The sequence below is a fragment of the Schistocerca nitens genome, chromosome 11 (assembly GCF_023898315.1).
Source record: "Schistocerca nitens isolate TAMUIC-IGC-003100 chromosome 11, iqSchNite1.1, whole genome shotgun sequence".
In the NCBI taxonomy this organism is placed as follows: Eukaryota; Metazoa; Arthropoda; class Insecta; order Orthoptera; family Acrididae; genus Schistocerca; species Schistocerca nitens.
Genome location: NC_064624.1, coordinates 124,169,734 through 124,191,694, shown reverse-complemented (window position 1 = coordinate 124,191,694; position 21,961 = coordinate 124,169,734). Strand labels below are relative to the sequence as shown.

The 21,961-nt window shown below is 38.5% G+C and overlaps 1 protein-coding gene across 1 annotated transcript in view; it reads left to right on the top strand.

The window, feature by feature from the left end:
* The window catches only part of LOC126212957 (uncharacterized), a 386,808-nt gene that overhangs the window by 273,940 nt on the left and 90,907 nt on the right, over positions 1-21,961 (top strand). Inside the window, exons 5-6 of the mRNA XM_049940483.1 lie at positions 7,105-7,200; positions 10,388-10,480. Coding sequence (XP_049796440.1) covers positions 7,105-7,200; positions 10,388-10,480 — 189 coding nt within the window. The remainder of the gene's footprint in view (positions 1-7,104; positions 7,201-10,387; positions 10,481-21,961) is intronic.

The window sequence follows — 21,961 nt, the reverse complement described above, 5'->3', positions numbered from 1 at the left end:
ATGATGATGAAAGGATGAGGAGAACACAAACACCCAGTCCCTGGGCAGAGAAAATCCCCCAACCTGCCCTCCCTTGCTCAGTCTGCTGTTGGATACATCTGTTGAATCTTCCATCATGTGATAGATTATTGCATACTGAATCATAATTTTTTTTATAAGTAAGTTTTTATTTTTTATTACTGGTAATATGACAGTAAAGTAGAATTTGATACAGAGGTGCAAAATATCTTATTGTGAAGTGAAAAGATATATAACTCAATAATACTGTTCAGTCTCTAGAAACATAAGAAGCAGTTCATGTTCTATTTGATGATTCTCATTTTTGTTCCAAATTTTCATGTATTGTGAATCCAAGCATTTTCATGCATAATCAAAAATAAAAGGTGTGATTTTTAATAAAAAAATTATGATTTAGTGTATATTATTTCCCATTTTGTTTGTTAACAAATATGGATTTAAATAGAAGTAAAAAAAAGTGGCCACTAATGAGATTAAAACCAGATGCTATACGACTGCTACAGTTTTACACTACAAACTCAGCTACTGCCAATTATGTTAATTAGTTGGAAATGTTATGTACTTAACCGTGATCAGACATGTTCTAATCTTCAAATAGGATTTTTCGAATCTCTGAGAATTGCGTTGTATTGCTTTAGGAATTTGATAAATTACCTCGAAGAACACTGTCTAGTAACACAGTCAGCGCAAGGTTAGAAAATATTGTTCTCGTCAGACATAATTAGCTCTTTATTCACACGAAGTAAAGAGTGCTATTAACAGAAGATCTCAAATTCATTCCATATTTCTAGATTTACAGAATGCTTTCCCTCACAAGACCTCGGGTCAATTTCCATGCCTGTGGAGCTTCATCTCAATTATTTGTCTGGGTTTGTGATTTCCTCTCAGGAAGGCCACAGTCCCTAGTAATTGATGGAAAGCCATCAAGTAAAACAAGTGATATGTGGTGTTCCTCAAGGAACTGTCAAAACCCATCTGCTGTTCCTAATCGATGATGATGATGATGATGATGATGATGTCCCACGCTTCTTGACAGAGTGTAAGGGAATGATGCGGGGGATGCGCACTGCCGTACTAGGCAAGTTCCTAATGGAGGTCGTTTGACATTGCCTTCCTCCGACCATAATGGGGATGAATGATGATAATGAAGACGATACAACAACACCCAGTCATCTTGGGGCAGGTGAAAATCCCTGACCCCACCGGATTCGAACCCGGCTCAGGAAGTGAGAATGCTATCTTGAGACCATGAGTGTGGACTCCTAATTTATATAAATGATTTATGAGACAATATGAGTAGCCTATCATGAAAAGATGAAATCCAATTGCAAAACGATTTAGACAAGATATCTGCATGGTGCTAAAAGGGTCAACTGACTCTAAATAACAAAAAGCTTGAGGGCCTGCATGAGTACTAAAAGGAATCCATTAAATTTCAGTTACACAATAATTCACACAAATGTAAAGGCTGTCAAGTCACTCAAATACCTATGGATTACAATTGCCAACAATTTAAATTAGAATTATCACCTCAGTTCGTACAGGTGGCTGGCGGAGGTAATGAAGACTGCTGGCCTTGTCTGTGGGGAGCAATTTGCTGCATCGTTCCCAGAGTTGATGGGGGTCCTTTGGTTTGAAGCAGAGTGGAGAGTCTCAGCCAAAGGATTCATAAACTCTGTGACGGTCTTGGCTGTAGATTTATGGACCTGTATTATTGTGTGGGGATTTGTACGTCTCCCTTTGACAGTTCAGGGGTCCACTACACTAAGGAAGCAGCTAGTCGGATAGCAGAGTACTTGTGGAGTGCCCGAGGGATTTTTGACCAGGCGATAGTTTGAGGTGCTGTGCCAGTCGATTTGCAGCAAGGGAAGTCAAACAGCATTCAGAATAAAGACACTTCGACTGTCACAATTTTATCAGTAAACTGTCGAAGTATTGTTGATAAAGTTCTCGAATTTACTGCCCCCCAGGAAAGTTCTTGCTTTCAAATTATTTTTGGTACTGAGAGCTTGCTGAAACCCAAAGTGGAAAGCTCTGAGATATTTAGCGAGTTGTCGAATATATATCACGAAGACAGATTAGAGAAGGGGGGTGTTTATAGCATTGACCAAAATATTGTCTCTATTGAGGTCAAAGTTGAGTGACAATGAAGTTATCTGCTCATGTATAACAGGTGTAGGTGAAACAAAGTTAATTGGATGTTTCTACTGGCCACTCGATTCTGCTGTAGCAGTTCCAGAGTCATTCAAAGAAAGTCTATTGTCAGTAGCTTGTAAATACTCAGATCATGCAATACTAGTTGGAGGCGAGGATAGACTGGGATGTCTATGGATTCATTGTGAGGAGCACAGAAAGAGAATCATGCGAAATACTTTTGAACAAGTTTTCTGATAATTGTCTTGAGCAGCTAGCTTGGCAGTCCATACCCAATGGAAATATCTTGGACCTCGTAGCTACAAATAGACCAGACTGCATCGACAATGTCGGTATAGTAACGGGGATTAGCGATCATGTCATAGAAACTTTATTACGAAAGTTAATTACTCAAGAAGGCTAGGAGAGTGTTTCTGCTAGATAGAGCAGATAAGCCGTTATTAACATCTTTCTTAGACAGTCAATTGGCATTACTTAGTACCAGTAAGATGGGTGTAGAGGAATGATGTGCAAAGCTTAAGCAGATTTTAAATTATGGTGTGGAGAGTTACATGCTTAGTAAGTGGTTAAAGGATGGAAATGACCCACCACGGTTTAATAATGAAATTCATAAGAGGCTCAGGAAGCCGAAGCTGTTGCACTGTAGGTTCAAAAGGGGGTGCACGAATGATAAGTGAAGGTTAGTGGAGATTCATGTGTCTGTGAAAAGATCTATGCGCGAAGCGTATAACAACTGCCACTGTCGCACCTTAGCAAGATATCTGGCAGAGAATGTGAGAAAATTCTGGTATGTAAAATCGCTATGCAGGTCCAAGGCTTCCATTCAGTCCCTTGTCGACCAGTCTGGTATGGCAGTTAACGATAGCAAAACGAAAGCCGAAGTTCAAAATTTCACATTCAGGAAATCGTTATTGCAGGAGAACAGTACAAACATACCGTCATTTGACCATCAGACTCGCTCCTGTATGGATGACGTAGAAATAACCATACCTGGTGTAGAGAACCAACGTAAAGATTTGAAAACAAATAAATCACCAGGTCCGGATGGAATCCAGTTCGATTTTACAAAGAGTACATTACAGCATTGGCCCCTTACCTAGCTTGCATTTATTGTGAATCACTCACCCAGTACAAAGTCCCAAACGACTGGAAAAAAGCGCAGGTGACTCCAGTGTATAAGGAAGTTAAAAAAATGGACCTGCAAAATTGCAGAATCAATATCCCTAACTAGGCGTTTGCTGCAGAATACTTGAACGCATTAGAAGTTTGAATATAATAGACTAAGCAGCCAATGTCCATGTGTCAGCATGGCTTTAGAAAGCATTGCTTGTGCGAAACTCAGCTTGCCCTTCTCTCACATGATATACTTGAGAACTATGGATGAAGCACAACAGGGAGATTCCATATTTCTAGATTTTTGGAAAGCATTTGACACAGTGCCCCGTTGCAGGCTGTTAGTGAAGGTATGAGCATATGGAATAAGTTCACAGATATGTGAGTGGCTCAAATACCTTTTATGTGATAAAACCCAGTACCTTTTCCTTGACAGCAAGTGTACATCAGAGACAAGGATATTGTCGGGGGTGCCCCAGGGAAGTGTGATAGGATCACTATTGTTCTCTATATACATAAATGATTTGGCAGACAGGGTGGGCAGCAGTCAGCAGTTGTTTGGTGATGAAACTGTGGTGTACGGTAAGGTGTTCAATGACTGTAGTAAGAGACAAGATGACTTAGACAAAATTTCCATTTGGTGTAATGAATGGCAGCTAACCCTAAATGTGGAAACATGTAAGTTGATGCAGATGAGTAAGAAGAACAAACCTGTAATGTTCAGATACAGTATTACTAGTGCCCAGCTCGACGTAGTCAAGTCGTTTAAATATCTAGGAATAACACTGCAAATTGATATGAGGTGGAATGATTATGTGAAAGCTGTGGTAGGGAAGGCAGATGGTCAACATCAATTTATTAGGAGAGTTTTAGGAAAGGGTTGTTCAGCTGTAAAGGAGACTGCGTATAGGACACTAATGCGACCTATTCTTGAGTACTGCTCAAGTGTTTGGGATCCAAGACATCGAAGCAATTCAGAGGAGGGCTGCTAGAGTTGTTACCGGTAGGTTTGAACAAAACTCGAGTGTTACGGAGAGGCTTCGGGAATTCAAATAGCAATCCCTGGAGGGAAGGCGGCATTCTTTTTGGGCAAACACTATTGGAAATATTTGGAGAACCGCTACTCGAAGCTGATTGCCGAACGATTCTGCTCCCGCCAACATACATTGTGCTTAAGGGCCACGAAGTTAAGATATGAGAAATTAGGGCTGATATGGAGGTGAACAGATGGTCGTTTTTCCCTCGCGTTTTTTGTGAGGGGAACAGGAAGGGAAATGACAAGGAGTGGTACAGGGTGTACCCGCTGCCACACACCTTACGGTGGCTTGCCGAGTATGTGTGTAAATGGAGATAATGTTGTGGTGAAGGTAAACAGAGGACTGTTTTATTGACAGAACACTGAGAAGATGCAACAGGTCAACCAGTGAGACTTCCTACACTACTCTTGTCCATCCTTGGACTCGCATTCGGGAGGACGACGGTTCAATCCCATCTCCGGCCATCCTGATTTAGGTTTTCCGTGATTTCCCTAAATCGTTTCAGGCAAATGCCGGGATGGTTACTTTGAAAGGGCACAGCCGATTTCCTTTCCATCCTTCCCTCACCCGAGCTTGCGCTCCGTCTCTAATGACCTCGCTGTCGACGGGACGTTAAACACTAATCTCCTCCTCCTTGTCCATCCTCTTCTGGAACATTCCTGCATTGTCTGGGATCAGCATCAGGCAGGATTGAAAGAGGCTGTTGAAAAAGTTCAAAGAAGGGCAGCTCGTTTCATACTATTGCGAAATATGGGAGAGAGAGAGTCACGAATATGATATACGGGTTGTTGAAACGAAGGTGATTTTTGTTGCGGCGAGATATTTTCATGAAATTTCAGTTGCCAGCTTTTTGGGCTGAACGTGGAAATATTTTGTTGGTGCCAACCTCCATAGGACGAAATGATGATCATAAGAAAATAAGAGAAATGAAAGCTCTCACAGAAAGATTTAAGTGTTAATTTTCTCTTGAGCTGTTAGAGAGTGGAGATGCGAGCAATAGTCTGAGGCTGGTTCGATGAACCCTCTGCCAGGCACTTAACCATTTGAGTCTCAACAACAAAAGTTCAATTTCAAAATTTTTCATAAGATTAACCTTTATTATCATAGTAAGCAACAAATACAAGAAGAAATTGACACAAAAAAATCAATATCAAAAGTGCATGCTGCCTCAGTGCTTTCATTTCAGAACCACTCATTAAAGCAGTGCTACTAATTCAACTTTAGGTATTCTTACTTTCAATGTCAATGATGTCCTCAAAATTATCACTATGAAAAAAGAGTTACAATCTCCAATTGCACCAAGTGACGTGGCACAGTGGTTAGCACACTGGACTCACATTCAGGACGACAATAGTTCAAACCCGCGTCCAGCCATCCTGATTTGGGTATTCCATGACTTCCCTAAATCACTTCATGCAAATGCTAGAATGATTCCTTGGAAAGTGCACAGTCAACTTCCCTCTCCATCCTTCTCTAATCCGATGGGACAGATGACCTCGCTGTTTGGTCTCTTCCCCCCCCCCCCCCCCCCCCCCCCCCCCAACCATCTTACACTTCTGTAGTACAATCCCCGTGCCATCTGTTGCTGAGAACACTAGTAGTGAGTGACAGCTACAATGCACTATGAAACTTCCTGGCAGATTAAAACTGTGTGCCTGACCGAGACTCGAACTCGGGACCTTTGCCTTTCGCGGGCAAGTGCTCTACCAACTGAGCTACCGAAGCACGACTCATGCCCGGTACTCACAGCTTTACTTCTGCCAGTATCTCGTCTCCTACCTTCCAGACTTTACAGAAGCTCTCCTGCGAACCTTGCAGAACTAGCACTCCTGAAAGAAAGGATACTGCGGAGACATGCCTTAGCCACAGCCCGGGGGATGTTTCCAGAATGAGATTTTCACTCTGCAGCGAAGTGTGCGCCGATATGAAACTTCCTGGCAGATTAAAACTGTGTGCCCGACCGAGACTCGAACTCGGGACCTTTGCCTTTCGTGGGCAAGTGTTCTACCATTCTGGAAATATCCCCCAGGCTGTGGCTAAGCCATGTCTCCGCAGTATCCTTTCTTCCAGGAGTGCTAGTTCTGCAAGGTTCGCAGGAGAGCTTCTGTAAAGTTTGGAAGGTAGGAGACGAGGTACTGGCAGAAGTAAAGCTGTGAGTACCGGGCGTGAGTCGTGCTTCGGTAGCTCAGTTGGTAGAGCACTTGCCCGCGAAAGGCAAAGGTCCCGAGTTCGAGTCTCGGTCGGGCACACAGTTTCAATCTGCCAGGAAGTTTCATATCAGCGCACTACGCTGCAGAGTGAACATCTCATTCTACAATGCACTACATTCAAAGAAGTATCTCAGTGTATCACTAGATGTCTGTGTGTTGCAGTTTGATATAGAGCACATTTGGACCGTCAGTTTGGGAAACTATCTCAAATTGACTTGCAAAAACCACCTAAGCTACAGCACATGGGCATTGCTCAGAATATTCAGTTTTTTCTAGCTCTCTTTGTGCAAACTATTAGTCCTGGAAAAAAAATGAAATGGACTTTTTTTTTGTAGGAAATTTAATGTAGTTTGGTTCTGTACTGGGTATGTTGGAAAGAAACATTCAAAAGTAACCTCCAAATGCACCCCAACAATTATGAACTTAAACTGTCCTCTGAGTGCTATCCTTATTTCCTTCCACGTTCTTGTACTCTTGTACGCTAGTCCCCATTCCCCCTCCTGTTCAAGAAAAGATAGTGCTCTGCTCCAAGTGTTGCTTAGTCTGATGCTGATGCTGTAATTTTTTTTCAGGATTTGGAGGATACATCATTATCAAATTTGGAAGTTACAAACAGCACTAAACAAGAAGCAGAAGTAACATTTGATGGGGATGGAGCTGAGAATTGTGTAAGTACTCGTTCTGTAGCATGATACGCACAGTAGAAAAACTGAGACTTGTTTCCTTCCATCTTGTTGTACACTTGTATACTAGCCTTCCCTTCCCACTCAAGAATATGCACAGAGGTGAGAAAAGTAATGGGATAGCGATATGCTGATATACGGACAGCGGTAGTACCACATACACGAGGTATAAAAGTGCAGTGCATTGGTGTAGCTGTTATTTTTACTCAGATGATTCGCGTGAAAGAGTTTCCGTCACGATTATGGCCTCATGACGGGAATTAAGACTTTCGAGGCAGAATGCTAGTTGAAGCTAGATGCGTGGGACATTCCATTTCAGAAATCACTACGGAATTCAATCTTCTCAGATGCACAGTGTCAAAAGTGTGCCGAGAACAAATTTCAGGCATTACCTATCCCTACGGACAACACAGTGTCTGACGGCCTGTGCTTAACAAGCAAGGGCAGTAGGGTTTGCATAGAATGCTAACAGACAAGCAACACGGTGTGAAATAACCACAGCAGTCAATGTGGGACTTACGACGAACACACCTATTAGGATGATGTGGTGAAATTTGGCTTTTATGTGCTGTGGCAACAGACGAACGATGTGAATGCCTATGCTAACAGCACGATGTCGCCTGCAGTGCCTCTACCATATCGTCTGGACCCTAGATGACTGGAAGATTGTGGCGTGGTCACACGAGTCTGGATTTCAGTTGGTAAGGGCTTACGGCAGGATTCAAGTGTGGCGCAGACCCTGCGAAGCCACAGACCCGAGTTGTCAACGAGGTACTGGGCAAGCTGGTGGTGGCTCCGTGATGATGTGGGCTGTGTTTATAATGAAATGGACTGCGTCCTCTGGAACTTCACCGGTCGTTTACTGGAAATGGTTATGGTTGTCTATTTGGACACCAGTTGCCAGCCATTCGTTGACTTCATGTTCTCTGACAACAGTGGAATTTTTATGGATGACAGTGTGCCATATCAGTGAGCCACAATTGTACATGATTGGTCTGAAAAAAATGGTGGACAATTCGAGCAAATGAGGTGGCCACCCAGATCACCTGACATGAATCCCATTGAACATTTATGGGACATACGACGTGCATTCAAGTTCTAAGGCCTCCGATTTTTTTTCTAATTAACTACTCACCCGAAATCGATGGAACTGGCATTACTTCTCGACGTAATCGCCCTGCAGACGTACACATTTTTCACAACGCTGACGCCACGATTCCATGGCAGCGGCGAAGGCTTCTTTAGGAGTCTGTTTTGACCAATGGAAAATCGCTGAGGCAATAGCGGCCACGGAGAGTGTCTTTCATTGTTGGAAAAAGCCAAAAGTCACTAGGAGCCAGGTCAGGTGAGTAGGGAGCACGAGGAATCACTTCAAAGTCGTTATCACGAAGAAACTGTTGCGTAACGTTAGCTCCATGTGCGGGTGCGTTGTCTCGGTGAAACAGCACACGTGCAGCCCTTCCCGGACGTTTCTGTTGCAGTGAAGGAATGAATTTGTTCTTCAAAACATTTTCGTAGGATGCACCTGTTACCGTAGTGCCCTTTGGAACGCAATGGGTAATGATTACGCCCTCGCTGTCCCAGAACATGGACACCATCATTTTTTCAGCACTGGCGGTTACCCGAAATTTTTTTGGTGGCGGTGAATCTGTGTGCTTCCATTGAGCTGACTGGGGCTTTGTTTCTGGATTGAAAAATGGCATCCACGTCTCATCCATTGTCGCAACCGACGAAAAGAAAATCCCATTCGTGCTGTCGTTGCGCGTCAACATTGCTCGGCAACGTGCCACACGGGCAGCCGTGAGGTCGTCCGTCAGCATTCGTGGCACCCACCTGGATGACACTTTTCGCATTTTCAGGTCGTCATGCAGGATTGTGTGCACAGAACCCACAGAAATGCCAACTCTGGAGGCGATCTGTTCGACAGTCATTCGGCGATCCCCCAAAACAATTCTCTCCACTTTCTCGATCGTGCCGTCAGACCGGCTCGTGCGAGCCCGAGGTTGTTTCGGTTTGTTGTCACACGATGTTCTGCCTTCATTAAACTGTCGCATCCACGAACACACTTTCGACACATCCGTAACTCCATCACCACATGTCTCCTTCAACTATCGATGAATTTCAATTGGTTTCACACCACGCAAATTCAGAAAACGAATGATTGCACGCTGTTCAAGTAAGGAAAACGTCGCCATTTTAAGTATTTAAAACAGTTCTCATTCTCGCCGCTGGCGGTAAAATTCCATCTGCCGTACGGTGCTGCCATCTCTGGGACGTATTGACAATGGACACGGCCTTATTTTAAAACAATGCACATGTTTCTATCTCTTTCTAGTCCGGAGAAAAAAAATCAGAGGCCTTAGAACTTGAATGCACCTCGTAATCAAGATTAATTTTAATTTTAAAAACCAACAGCCTCAGTTGCAAAGTTTACCTAGATGTAGCTAGATTTCAGTTGGGAAAGCCCAACCTTCTTCAGAATAAAAGTAACTAGCGAATATCCATAGTGGACGTTGTCAAGCTAAACTACAAATCCATAAATTATCGTCAGACTGTAAAAACTTATCTGAAACTGCCTCGGCCCCACTTCACAACTGTGATGCGGCAGCCACGAGTGTGAGTTCCAGTACAGCACCTGTGGCTGCCGCATTGGGGTCGTGAAGTTGGGCCGAGGCAGTTCCAGATAAGTTTTTACAGTCTGACGATAATTTATGGATTTGTAGTTTTAGCTTAACGACGTCCACTATGTACAACCGCTAGTTACTTTTATTCTGAAGAAGGTTGGGTTATCCCGACTGAAACTTAGGTAAATCTAGGTAAACTTTGCAACTGAGGCTGTTGGTTTTTAAAATTAAAATTAATATTTATACAGTTACTGACAGGGCTGTGAAATGTTGAAAATATTTAACATAATCAAGAGGTCTGTTCATGCACAAAATCCTGCATTTGCAACACATTTGTAATTATGGATGGCTACAGAGCAGCATAGCTCATTGTTTCTGCAGGGGACTTCCAATGAGTTGTTTGGTACATTCCATGTCGAATCGCTGCACTGCAATGGCAAAAGGTGGTCCAACATGATATTATTATGTATCCAAAGACTTGTCACTTCAGTGTATAAATAGTGCTCTGCTTCAACTCTTGCTCAGTCTGATGCTCTAATTTTTTGCAGAATTTGGAGGATACATCTACAATATTGGAACATACGAACGACATCAAACAAGAAGCAGAAATAACATTTGACGAGGATGAAGTTCAGGATTATGTAAGTACTCATTCTGTAGCATTATATTTGCAGTAGGAAAACTAAGGCTGTATACCACTTATGGTATTCTGACCACTTGCTGTTCTTCTGAGAGGCAGAAGAAATTTAGTAACACAAAGGTTCTAAGAGAATGTATCACACTTAAGTGCTTGGCAGATGGTTCATTGAGAGGTTCAAATTTTCCCACCTCCGTGTTGCAAATGTTTTGAGTGAAAATGCCCAGTCGATGCGCTGTTGTCTTCACGTCAATTCTACCAACATTGAGAGTTGTTTAGTTCTCGTGGTTTAGTAAAATTCCTGGATTCATGTCTCGTCGCTGTGCAGCCTATGAAAAGAATTGCCAAAAACTCCCAAATAAATTCCAAAGTACAGTGCAGTTTTAATACCAATATATTTCCAGGACTCAGGTGTCCGAGCCTGGTGAACTTTACCGGTTACATCACATGTACCCAAAGTTGACATCAAACGACACAAAGTTCACAACAATCAACAAACGAGTGAGCCTACAATACATTTGCTCGCGACCCTAGCCAAAAAACGAGTGCCCCAAGGCGCCTGCGTGACCTCTATGAAAATTACAATTTTATGTAAAATCACAATTAAAAGTTAAACTGAATATGAGATACACATTGCTAAAAATTTACAATCTCAGTGCTGAACAAGGTGAACCTATTTTCAACTTAGTTATGAGTTAATATAGCATTTTCTGACCAATTATGTTACAGGTAACAATTACATTTCTAAATTTGTTTATAACAAATCAACTAGTGCCTGAATTTTAGTGCTAACACATACTGGAGATTCAATTAACATGCTTTATTTATATGTTCTATTTAATTTGTTGTAGTACTTTTATAATGATAGGTTTACTGGTACATCCTGACCATGTGCTCTATTTCTTTCGATTAGTTACAGTATTAATTTCACATTTCTATTATGTTTCTCACATAAGAACAATGTTAATCAGCAAAGCATCATTTTCGAATTATGTGTATACTGAAATAGTGGTTATTTTTGTATGTAATTTGGAAACAGGTCACTTTACAATTGGACAATTAGGACTGGTAGCAATGAGATACAGTAATATTTCAGTGCCCCCGAAGAGTTTTGCCTGGCCTGATAGACGAAACTCTTCTCACAGAAATATTAGTGTAATTGGTGTGATATAGTACTAGTTGGACAAAATAACACGAACTGCATGTATCTTAAAAGGTACAAAATTGGATCATGAAACTTTACATACAGATAAATTTTCGAAATAGCTACAAACATATACATCAAGAAAACAAGAATTGGAAATATGAGATTACAAAGAAATTTCCAAACTTTTACAAAATCAATATTTACATCAAATTTTCTGAATGAATGTTTCTCCAAAACTATCACTTCTAGAGTGTCCATTAATTTTCCCTCCTTCAAACACTCAAACACAACTAAGCTAACAAATTACAAATTTGATTGAATTAATTACGTTGCACTTTCAAAGTGTCCATATGACATGTTCTAGAATAATATTATCACATAAAAGACAGAAGAATAAAATTTATCCTAACAGTTTGCAATACCATAAAATATTTTACAAATCTTATCAGACATGAATAATCGAAATTATATTTGTATATTTATATTGTGACTGTATAGAAACTGTTCATTTATATCCAATCCGGGTTGTTGTCACAAGTATCTGAATATATTATGTATAGTCAATATTTCTTGGCTTTCTACATCAAATGAAGTAACGTTTCAAAATGTTTACCAAACATCCAGAAAGTCAGATCAAATTAACACCGAGAAATAGCTTCAAGGTTTTATAAATTGTGAGAAAATAATTAATACATAAAAAAAAATCCTGGAAGTGGCAAGATACACTTAAGCAAGTGAAAATGTAATTGTGCTATAGTTAGCAACCTTGCAGTAAGGAGATTCTGTGGGGGGGGGAAAAAAAAAAAAAAAAAAAAAAAAAAAAAAAAAAAAAAAAAAAAAAAAATACCAGAACCTTGTCACATGGCATCTTATATTTCATTTCGTCAAAATCCTCAGTCTGTCTATTAAAGTTGTCATTTTGTCATTTCCTACCCCTCAATACCAAACTAGTCTCCAGATTGTGTCTTGTGAGATGCGACTAATGTAAAATAATAGTTTTTCAATGTGATTTGTGTGCTATGTGTTGTCATAGTTGTTCAAAATAACTCTCAAGCTTAATTTCACATTAGCATTTCCTTCAATCAAAATGTATAAGAGTTCTACTTCATGCGATTCAACTGATTCATTAGTTCCGTTATGTGTGACTGCACAGTACCATAATCATCATAATTGTCTCAATTAAACGAATCATCAAAACCATTAATAAACGAGGGTTGAATACCACCGAACCACCTCAGCAGCATTGCATATCATATAATCTAAACCTATCATCATCATCATCATCCAAATACCCCTACGAAAATGCAAGCCAAAACAAAGCATTTTCCATCAATAAACTGTAAACATCAATTCATGTGAATCAGAAACAGGAATGAGTCTGCAACCTCAAATCCTTAATACAAATGCAAATCACATCACTTACCTTATTTCAAGACAATCCTCAACAATTCATAGCAATTTCAACATCTCTCTCGTGTGTACATAACTGAGTGAAACATGTATATAGTATATCGTGGTGGTAATCCCTTCTTAACAGCATAAAACACTTCAACTCTTTCATAAACCATCTAATGTGTTCTTATATATAGTAACACATTAATTCAGTTGTCAATCGTATAACGGTATAAGAAGCAAAACATAGTAATTCCTTCCTTGTGGATAACATATTTAAGATAAAAAAACAGTGAAAAGATGTATATAGTTCTTCTTAACTGCACAAATGTACCATAAAATCTTTAAGTATGTATTAATAAGTTTAGTGTATCTTCACACAATTCACCTTTCATTTCTGGATAAGCTGATATAAATAGAGTATGGTCTGTTGTCTGTAAAGATGTGTAACTGTTCCTCACTAGAAAATACATATTGGCTTTTCCTGGCAACGCAAGTTCAAATCATAGTCTTCGCATATCAGTAATAGTCACAATCGGTAGGATGTAAATGTCAAATTATCAATACATCTGATGATGCAGATTACTCAATCAAAACAAAATGAATCTTATACTACAAATTAAATCACATGAAAATATCTTACATAACAAATACAAGCAAACATAGATACAAAAAATTAACATATGTATTGTTGGAAGTTTGTTGTCAGAAGGGTATCGTAGAATGTGGCATCAGTGTTTTCGAGAAGAAAATGCCACATTAGCTGGGGCACCTTGCATAAGCCACACGCTTAGTACACAAAGATTGTGTACCCCCCCTGAGGGATTGCAATTATTACACATAAGGTTTCAACTGAGTGACATTTCTTAAACCAAATAGCTTTTTTTGATTTGGGATAGATAAGTCGGTAGGCGTTTGGATGTGGTTTCTCATAAACTTCAAATGGACCAATGTAAATATCGAAAAATTTCTTGATCTCTCTATTGATTGCCTTGGATTTCTCATAACTTTTGGTTAAGACAAATCACCTACATTTTACTGTGTAAACTTTCCTTTTGAATCATGTTTAAGCTTTCTCTTGGCACAGTGTGTTTCAATATTTTTCTTTACTATTTCCATTCTCTCGTCCGGTGTTAACTCATTACAGACAGGGAAATTGATCTGTTCATACAAGATGTTTGGTGGGTGTTTGTTAAAATGGACTTCATAAGGTGTAAAGCCAGTTGTTGTACGTTGTAAGGTGTTCAAAACATCTTCAAAATCACATATGTAACTTGAGCAATTTGTATGATCTTTAGAGCAGTAAGTTCTACAAAGCCTGTCTATTTCATGCATATAGCGCTCAGTTGGGTTACAAGATGGAGAATAAACAGAAATAAGGACGTGCTTAATGTCTTCATCTTTCATGAAATCTTTCCAAACATTAGATGTAAATTGGCTCCCATTGTCTGGAAGAATGGCTTTTGATTTTCCAATCTGTGCGAAGTAATCATTACAGAAACAGTTTAAAATTATCCTGCTTGTTGCCTTCTTTAGTGGATACAATTTTACTAGTTTAGTGCATAAGTCAACAACTACAAACAAATATGTATTGGCAATTGGCCAAACAAATCAGTTCCTATGAGTTCCAGTTTGCCTAAATAACCATGGTATTTCTGATTTGTGACTTTTACTCTTTTGACACCAATCACATTTTTGTATAATCTGTCTTACTCTTCTAAACATATTATTAAAATAGACATTTTCCTTAAGTTTGTCAGTGCATTTCATGATTCCACAGTGTCCATAGCTGTCATGTGTGTACTTAATTAAAATGTCAACACTTTGTATAGGCCACAAACCTTCCAGATGTCAGAGTCAGTGTTATGTCTCCTGAATAAAATACCTTTAAAGTTTTGATAATACATGCCAAACTTTTCATAACCCTTTTTGCCAATAAGGCTTTTCACAAGTTTCAAATCATCATCCTGGTTCTGGTATCTCCTAAGCTGACTGCAAATGTTAGTAATTTCCTTTTCACCCTTAATCCCTCTCATGAACATTATTTTAAACACTTTGTTATCCAATAGTTCTTCCTGACCACCCCCCACAGGTAATCTAGACAAAGCATCAGCAATTATATTCTGATCCCCTTTTATATACTGAATGCTATAATCAAATTGTTGCAAAAATATGGCCCACCTGGTTAATCTACTATTGAAAAGTTTACAGTCTTGAATATAACATAGTTTTGTGATCTGTGAAAACTATGACTTTATGACTTGCTAGATAGTTACTGTATTTAGTGAAACCCCATACAATGGCAAGTAGTTCCTTCTCAGTCACTGTGTAATTACGTTCATGTTTCTGCAGACCTCGGCTGGCAAAGCTGATTGAAAGATGTTCTACTTTTCCATCAATTTCCTTCTGTTGAAACAAATGTACACCCAATCTGTAATCTGAACTATCTGTCATTAGGCAAAATGGTAGTGAAAGGTCAGGTCTGTGGAGTAATTGACTGTTATTTAGTTGTTGTTTGATCTCATCGAATGCTGCTTTACATTGATCTGTCCATCCCCTTATGGTGTTCTTTCTTTAATAGCTCTCTCAAACACCGTGCGTTTAAAGCTTGGGTGCTGACATACTTATGATAAAAATTACATAGACCATAAAATGACCAACTGTTTCTTGTTCTTTGGACATGGAAACTGGACAATTGCAGAAATTTTATCACTGTCAGGTAGAATGCCTTATCTGTTAATTATATGGCCTAAAAACTTCAAGTCTGATACTCCAAATTTGCATTTACTTAATTTAAGGGTCATACCGCTTTGCCTGAACTTATTGGCTAATTTGTACAAAGTATCAAGGTGTTCCTCCCAAGTTTTGCTGGTTATTAATATATCATCCACGTAAATAATTAGTTTAGATAGTAGTCCACTTCCAATCACATGATCCAAAACTTGAATAAACTCAGCTACAGACACATTCAGTCCGAATGGAACAACACAATAAGGAAAACATTTACCATTATATAAAAAGGCTGTGTACTGCCTTGAATCCTGTGCTAATGTGATTTGATGAAAACGTGAGGTCAAATCCAGGCTAGAAAAATATTTTGTATCATTGAATTTGTACAAGAGTTCCTCCATGGATTCAGGATGATCTGTTTCTCTTTCTAAAAACTAATTCAGGTGACGTGAATCCAATACCAGCCTAACACCACCATCCTTTTTTTAAGTACAGACCATCGGGCTGTTATATGGACTGTGACTTCTCTCTATTATTCTCCATTTTTGCATTTTCTGGAGTTCTCTCTCCACTTCTTTCCTTTTACAGATGGGTACCCCATAAGGCTTAATGAAAAAGGGTTTGTGTGGCTTTAACTTCAAATGACATTCATAATCTTTGACCCTACCAGGTTGATCACTAAACATTTTCCCAGAGAAAATTTTCTAATTCCTGCTTTTCAGACTCAGTCAAGTCATTTGCTTCTTTTACCTTTTCTGATATGGTTAAGGAGTAACTATCATCAACCAAATTCTGGTTATTGTGATCCCTATTTTCCTGTTCCTCCATGTAATGGCTACACTCTGGATAAATTATTTCCCTAATATGGTTACTACTGTTTGTACTTGAATTTAACTGGATCCCTACTTTTCCTTGAATACTGGCCTTTGGTTCAGTCAACAGTAATTCAGAATTTTGCCAATCAAAACTCACCTTTGCTTTAACTATCCAGTCCATTCCTAAAATCATTTGCTCATTGAGGTCTGGAATAACTAAACAACCATGTTCAAAATTAATGTTGCCATCAGAAAATGTAATTAAAGCTTGTTTATTTATTAACTTACTAAACTTGCCAGTGGCACCTTTAAGTCATACACCTGTGATGGGAAATTCGATGTAACTTTCAGTGTCTTTTATCCTGTTCCTCAACTTGGCTGAGATACTACTAATGGGACTGCCAGTGTCAATCAAACAAAGTCCTGGCCAATTGTTAATGCTTATTTCTACGTAAGGGCTACCTAAGGTAATATTTGGGTCACTATTCACATTCTCTGCCAGCAAATCACTTTCTAATTCAGTTGTATCGATGTTGTTACATACTTCTTTACCACAGGTTTCAATGTCAGAATCGACATAAGATTGAGTGTCGTTATGACTGGAATTAAATACACATGAGACAGATACCTTACTTTCACTAGACTTAAAATTGTCTTTCACGGATGGCGCTGATTTGATGACTTCACTTTCCTTATTATTTTCTAAACAAACTTCATTTTCACTGATAATAGATTCCAAAATCTTCTCACCTATCAACTTAGCTTGTTCCTTCTTATTAGTAGATTTACTTAAGATTTCTTTTATGCAAATTGGTACCAATACATTGTTTGCACTCTTAATATCTTCACATGAACCAATTTCGCATTCAGAGTTACTTTCAGCTGCAACACCATTATCAATAACTTCAACATAAATAATGCCATCTAATTCCTGTTGTGTACATATATCATGAAATACATCATCCTTAACATGACTATCTTTACCAAAATTATCATCAAAATAATCTGTGGGTGATGCCTCTGCATGCACATCTGCCTTAACTACTAAGTGTTCAACATCTGAAGTTACACTACTGAAATCTCTACCTGTTTCATTATCAGAGTCAGGTGTTATTTCCTCATTTTGGCTACCAATTTCTACTAATATAGATACCTCATTATCCTTACCTTCATCAGAAAACAAGCTAGTGATACCATACATATCATACGTTCTGTCTACATCAGGTGTTAATGTGTCATCAATTAATGCTAAGTCATGTTCATTAAGTTCAAACTGTGGTCCTGCTTGAGTATGTGCATTATTCCATTCACTCAACATGTGATCCCAAAAGTTTTGCTTATAACTAGTATCATCTAAGTAATAGTCCCTATTTACATTACATTTATGATTGATTTTACGTTTCTGTCTCTTTAACCCCCTATTTGCCTGGTTTGTGCCATAATTATTCACCTCAAATTGACAGGCTCTCAACGAGGAGGTTACCTGTTTCCCTGGTTGGAATTGCTGTTGTGAGGCTGGTTACTGTTTCTCTGTTCTTGATGGTTTTCGTGTCTGTTGTAACTTCTGTTTTGGTTACCACGCCAGTTATTATTTGTGTGTCCATTATATTGTTGTGACCTCCCATTCCTATTGTGAGTCTTTCTGAGGTTTTGATTGTACTGTCTGTCGTCATTCTGCCATGCAAGGTCAATTTTGTCTACATAACATAAAAATTCGTCAACATTGTCATCTGGTCCATATACAAGTCCCCACTGAAAACGGTGTGGTAGGCGCAGTTTCAGTGCGTCAATCTGTATCAGTTCGTCCAAGAGTTTGCTCAAATGTGACAATGTCCCTAATTGTTTTTCACAAAATTCTTGCATGCTAATTGCAAGACCTGTGTGATATTTGCTACCGTTAAGAAATTCAGATTTTATTCTTGCCTGTTTGTTTTCCATGGTTTGAGGTTTTCGGGCGCTAAACAGCGTGGTCATCAGCGCCCAGTTTGTTTTCCGACCAAAACTTTGCCAAGAACTGGCGTTCAAAATTGGCAAAAGATGTAGTATTTGTATTAATGTTTTGGTTTGCCCATGTAAGGGCTTCACCATCCAAAAAACATTTCGCAAATTTAACTTAAGCAGAATCTGGCATGTTAGGTTGGAAACTGTCTTTGCACTGATGCACAAAGTCAACTGGATGCAATTTCGCATCACCTGGGTAACATTTTAAACTAACATTGTTACAGCTATGCACAAACATCTGGTTTGAATCAAAATTGGACATTATATTATTTTGCAGTTTTGAAACTTCAGAGCTGACTGTTTGCAGTTCTATTGTTACACTTTCTACTTTCTCGTCAATATGAGATATCTTATCAGAAACAACTTCAGAATTTAATTTCAATCTTTCCTCGACCAATTCTTTTTCTGAAACAAACAGTTCCTGCAACATTTTTAACTCGTCTTTTCGGTTCACTAATTCATTTAAAATGACTACTTCCGTGTTTTTGACACGTTCATTGACTAATTCAATGCTTTTGTTTGTTTCTTTAAATTCGGAGATTGTGAAAGCTTCCAAACAGTCAACTTTGGTTTCTACCCTTTCTATGTCACATGCAACAATTTGTACTTTGTTGTTTGTTGCGTTGATTTCTTCTCTCAATGATTTCAAATTTTGGTCCAGCTTTTCTGTGACCTCTTTAATGTTGCTACCTAATTGGTTATTTTGAGTTACCAATTGTTCTAGTTTATTAATCAACAATTGAGATATCTGATCGATTAAATTTGGTTGCTGATTTGCTCCCGAAAAACCATGTAAAGGCGAACAACTACTGCTCGCGGAATTTGCTTCACTGTTTAAGTGTACATTTGGAGTTGTAGCATGAAATTGACGGCCTGACCGCGTGGTCATGCCTATTCGATTTAACTGAGTTTTACTCATTTTGATCAAAGTGGCTAAACACTAGACAAAACACTTTCCTGCCTATCAAGTGAAATTGTCACACGCACACAATGAAACATAAACAGAAAATTGTAGGACACTGTCTGCGACTGAAAAACAATTAAAAGGGGTACTAATCTGATACATAAGATTATGGTTCCTGCCTCTTGTACATGGAATTCTTGAGAGTCGTCCTCTGCACAGTCTTCCACTTGATCCCAGCTCCTCCACCATGTTGAGATGTTTAAATTTTCCCACCTCCGTGTTGCAAATGTTTTGAGTGAAAATGCCCAGTCGATGCGCTGTTGTCTTCACGTCAATTCTACCAACATTGAGAGTTGTTTAGTTCTCGTGGTTTAGTAAAATTCCTGGATTCATGTCTCGTCGCTGTGCAGCCTATGAAAAGAATTGCCAAAAACTCCCAAATAAATTCCAAAGTACAGTGCAGTTTTAATACCAATATATTTCCAGGACTCAGGTGTCCGAGCCTGGTGAACTTTACCGGTTACATCACATGTACCCAAAGTTGACATCAAACGACACAAAGTTCACAACAATCAACAAACGAGTGAGCCTACAATACATTTGCTCGCGACCCTAGCCAAAAAACGAGTGCCCCAAGGCGCCTGCGTGACCTCTATGAAAATTACAATTTTATGTAAAATCACAATTAAAAGTTAAACTGAATATGAGATACACATTGCTAAAAATTTACAATCTCAGTGCTGAACAAGGTGAACCTATTTTCAACTTAGTTATGAGTTAATATAGCATTTTCTGACCAATTATGTTACAGGTAACAATTACATTTCTAAATTTGTTTATAACAAATCAACTAGTGCCTGAATTTTAGTGCTAACACATACTGGAGATTCAATTAACATGCTTTATTTATATGTTCTATTTAATTTGCTGTAGTAATTTTATAATGATAGGTTTACTGGTACATCCTGACCATGTGCTCTATTTCTTTCGATTAGTTACAGTATTAATTTCACATTTCTATTATGTTTCTCACATAAGAACAATGTTAATCAGCAAAGCATTGTTTTCGAATTATATGTATACTGAAATAGTGGTTATTTTTGTATGTAATTTGGAAACAGATCAATTAGGACTGATGTTTATCTTTAATGCTCTCCGAGGGGTTCTGATAGGTATCAATGAGATACAGTAATATTTCAATACCCCCGAAGAGTTTTGCCTAGCCTGATAGACGAAACTCTTCTCACAGAAATATTAGTGTGACTGATTTGATACAGTACTAGTTGGACAAAATAACACTAACTGCATATATCTTAAAAGGTACAAAATTGGATCATGAAACTTTACATACAGATAAATTTTCCAAATAGCTACAGACATATACATCAAGAAAACAAAAATTAGAAGTATGAGATTACAAAGAAATTTCCAAACTTTTACAAAATCAATATTTACATCAAATTTTCTGAATGAATGTTTTTCCGAAACTATCACTTCTAGAGTGTCCATTAATTTTCCGTCCTTCAAACACTCAAACACAACTAAGCTAACAAATTACAAATTTGATTGAATTAATTACGTTGCACTTTTAAAGTGTCCATATGACATGTTCTAGAGTAATATTATCATATAAAAGACAGAAGAATAAAATTTATCCTAACAGTTTGCAATACCATAAAATATTTTACAAATATTATCAGACACGAATATTCGAAATTATATTTGTATATTTATATTGTGGCAGTATAGAAACTGTTCATATATATCCAATCCGGGTTGTTGTCACAAGTATCTGAATATATTATGTATAGTCAATATTTCTTGGCTTTGTACATCAAATGAAATAATGTTTCAAAATGTTTACCAAACATCCAGAAAGTCAGATCAAATTAACTCCGAGAAATAGCTTCAAGGTTTTATAAATTGTGAGAAAATAATTAATACATAAAAAAAAATAAAAAATAAAATAAAAAATCCTGAAGGTGGCAAGATACACTTAAGCAAGTGAAAATGTAACAGATTCCTTTTATAAGTTATAGAGTGCAGCAATCAGTTGTCCTTTTTAAGATTTTATTACGCAAATCCAGATTTCGGCTAGTAGCTAGCCATATTCAATGCACTATTTTCTATTCTCAGTGCATGTAAGTCCCTGTTGTTCGGGCATCAGTCACAGTTCTTTGAATACTACTGTGTCAGTAATATTCAAAGAACTGGACGCCCAAACAAAAGGGACTTACATGCATTGAGAATAGAAAATAGTGCATTGAATATGGCTAGCTACTAGCCGAAATCTGGATTTGCGTAATAAAATCTTAAAAAGGACAACTGATTGCTGCACTCTATAATTTGTGTGTCCATAACAGTCTCTGAGTGCACCCACTTTCCGAATGGAAGGTAACCTGATGAGGATTCCTTTTAGTACTCTTGTAGATGACCTCAAACTTCTCCAAATTTAGAGTCAGGTGCTTTTCCCCCCCCCCCCCCCCCACACAGATA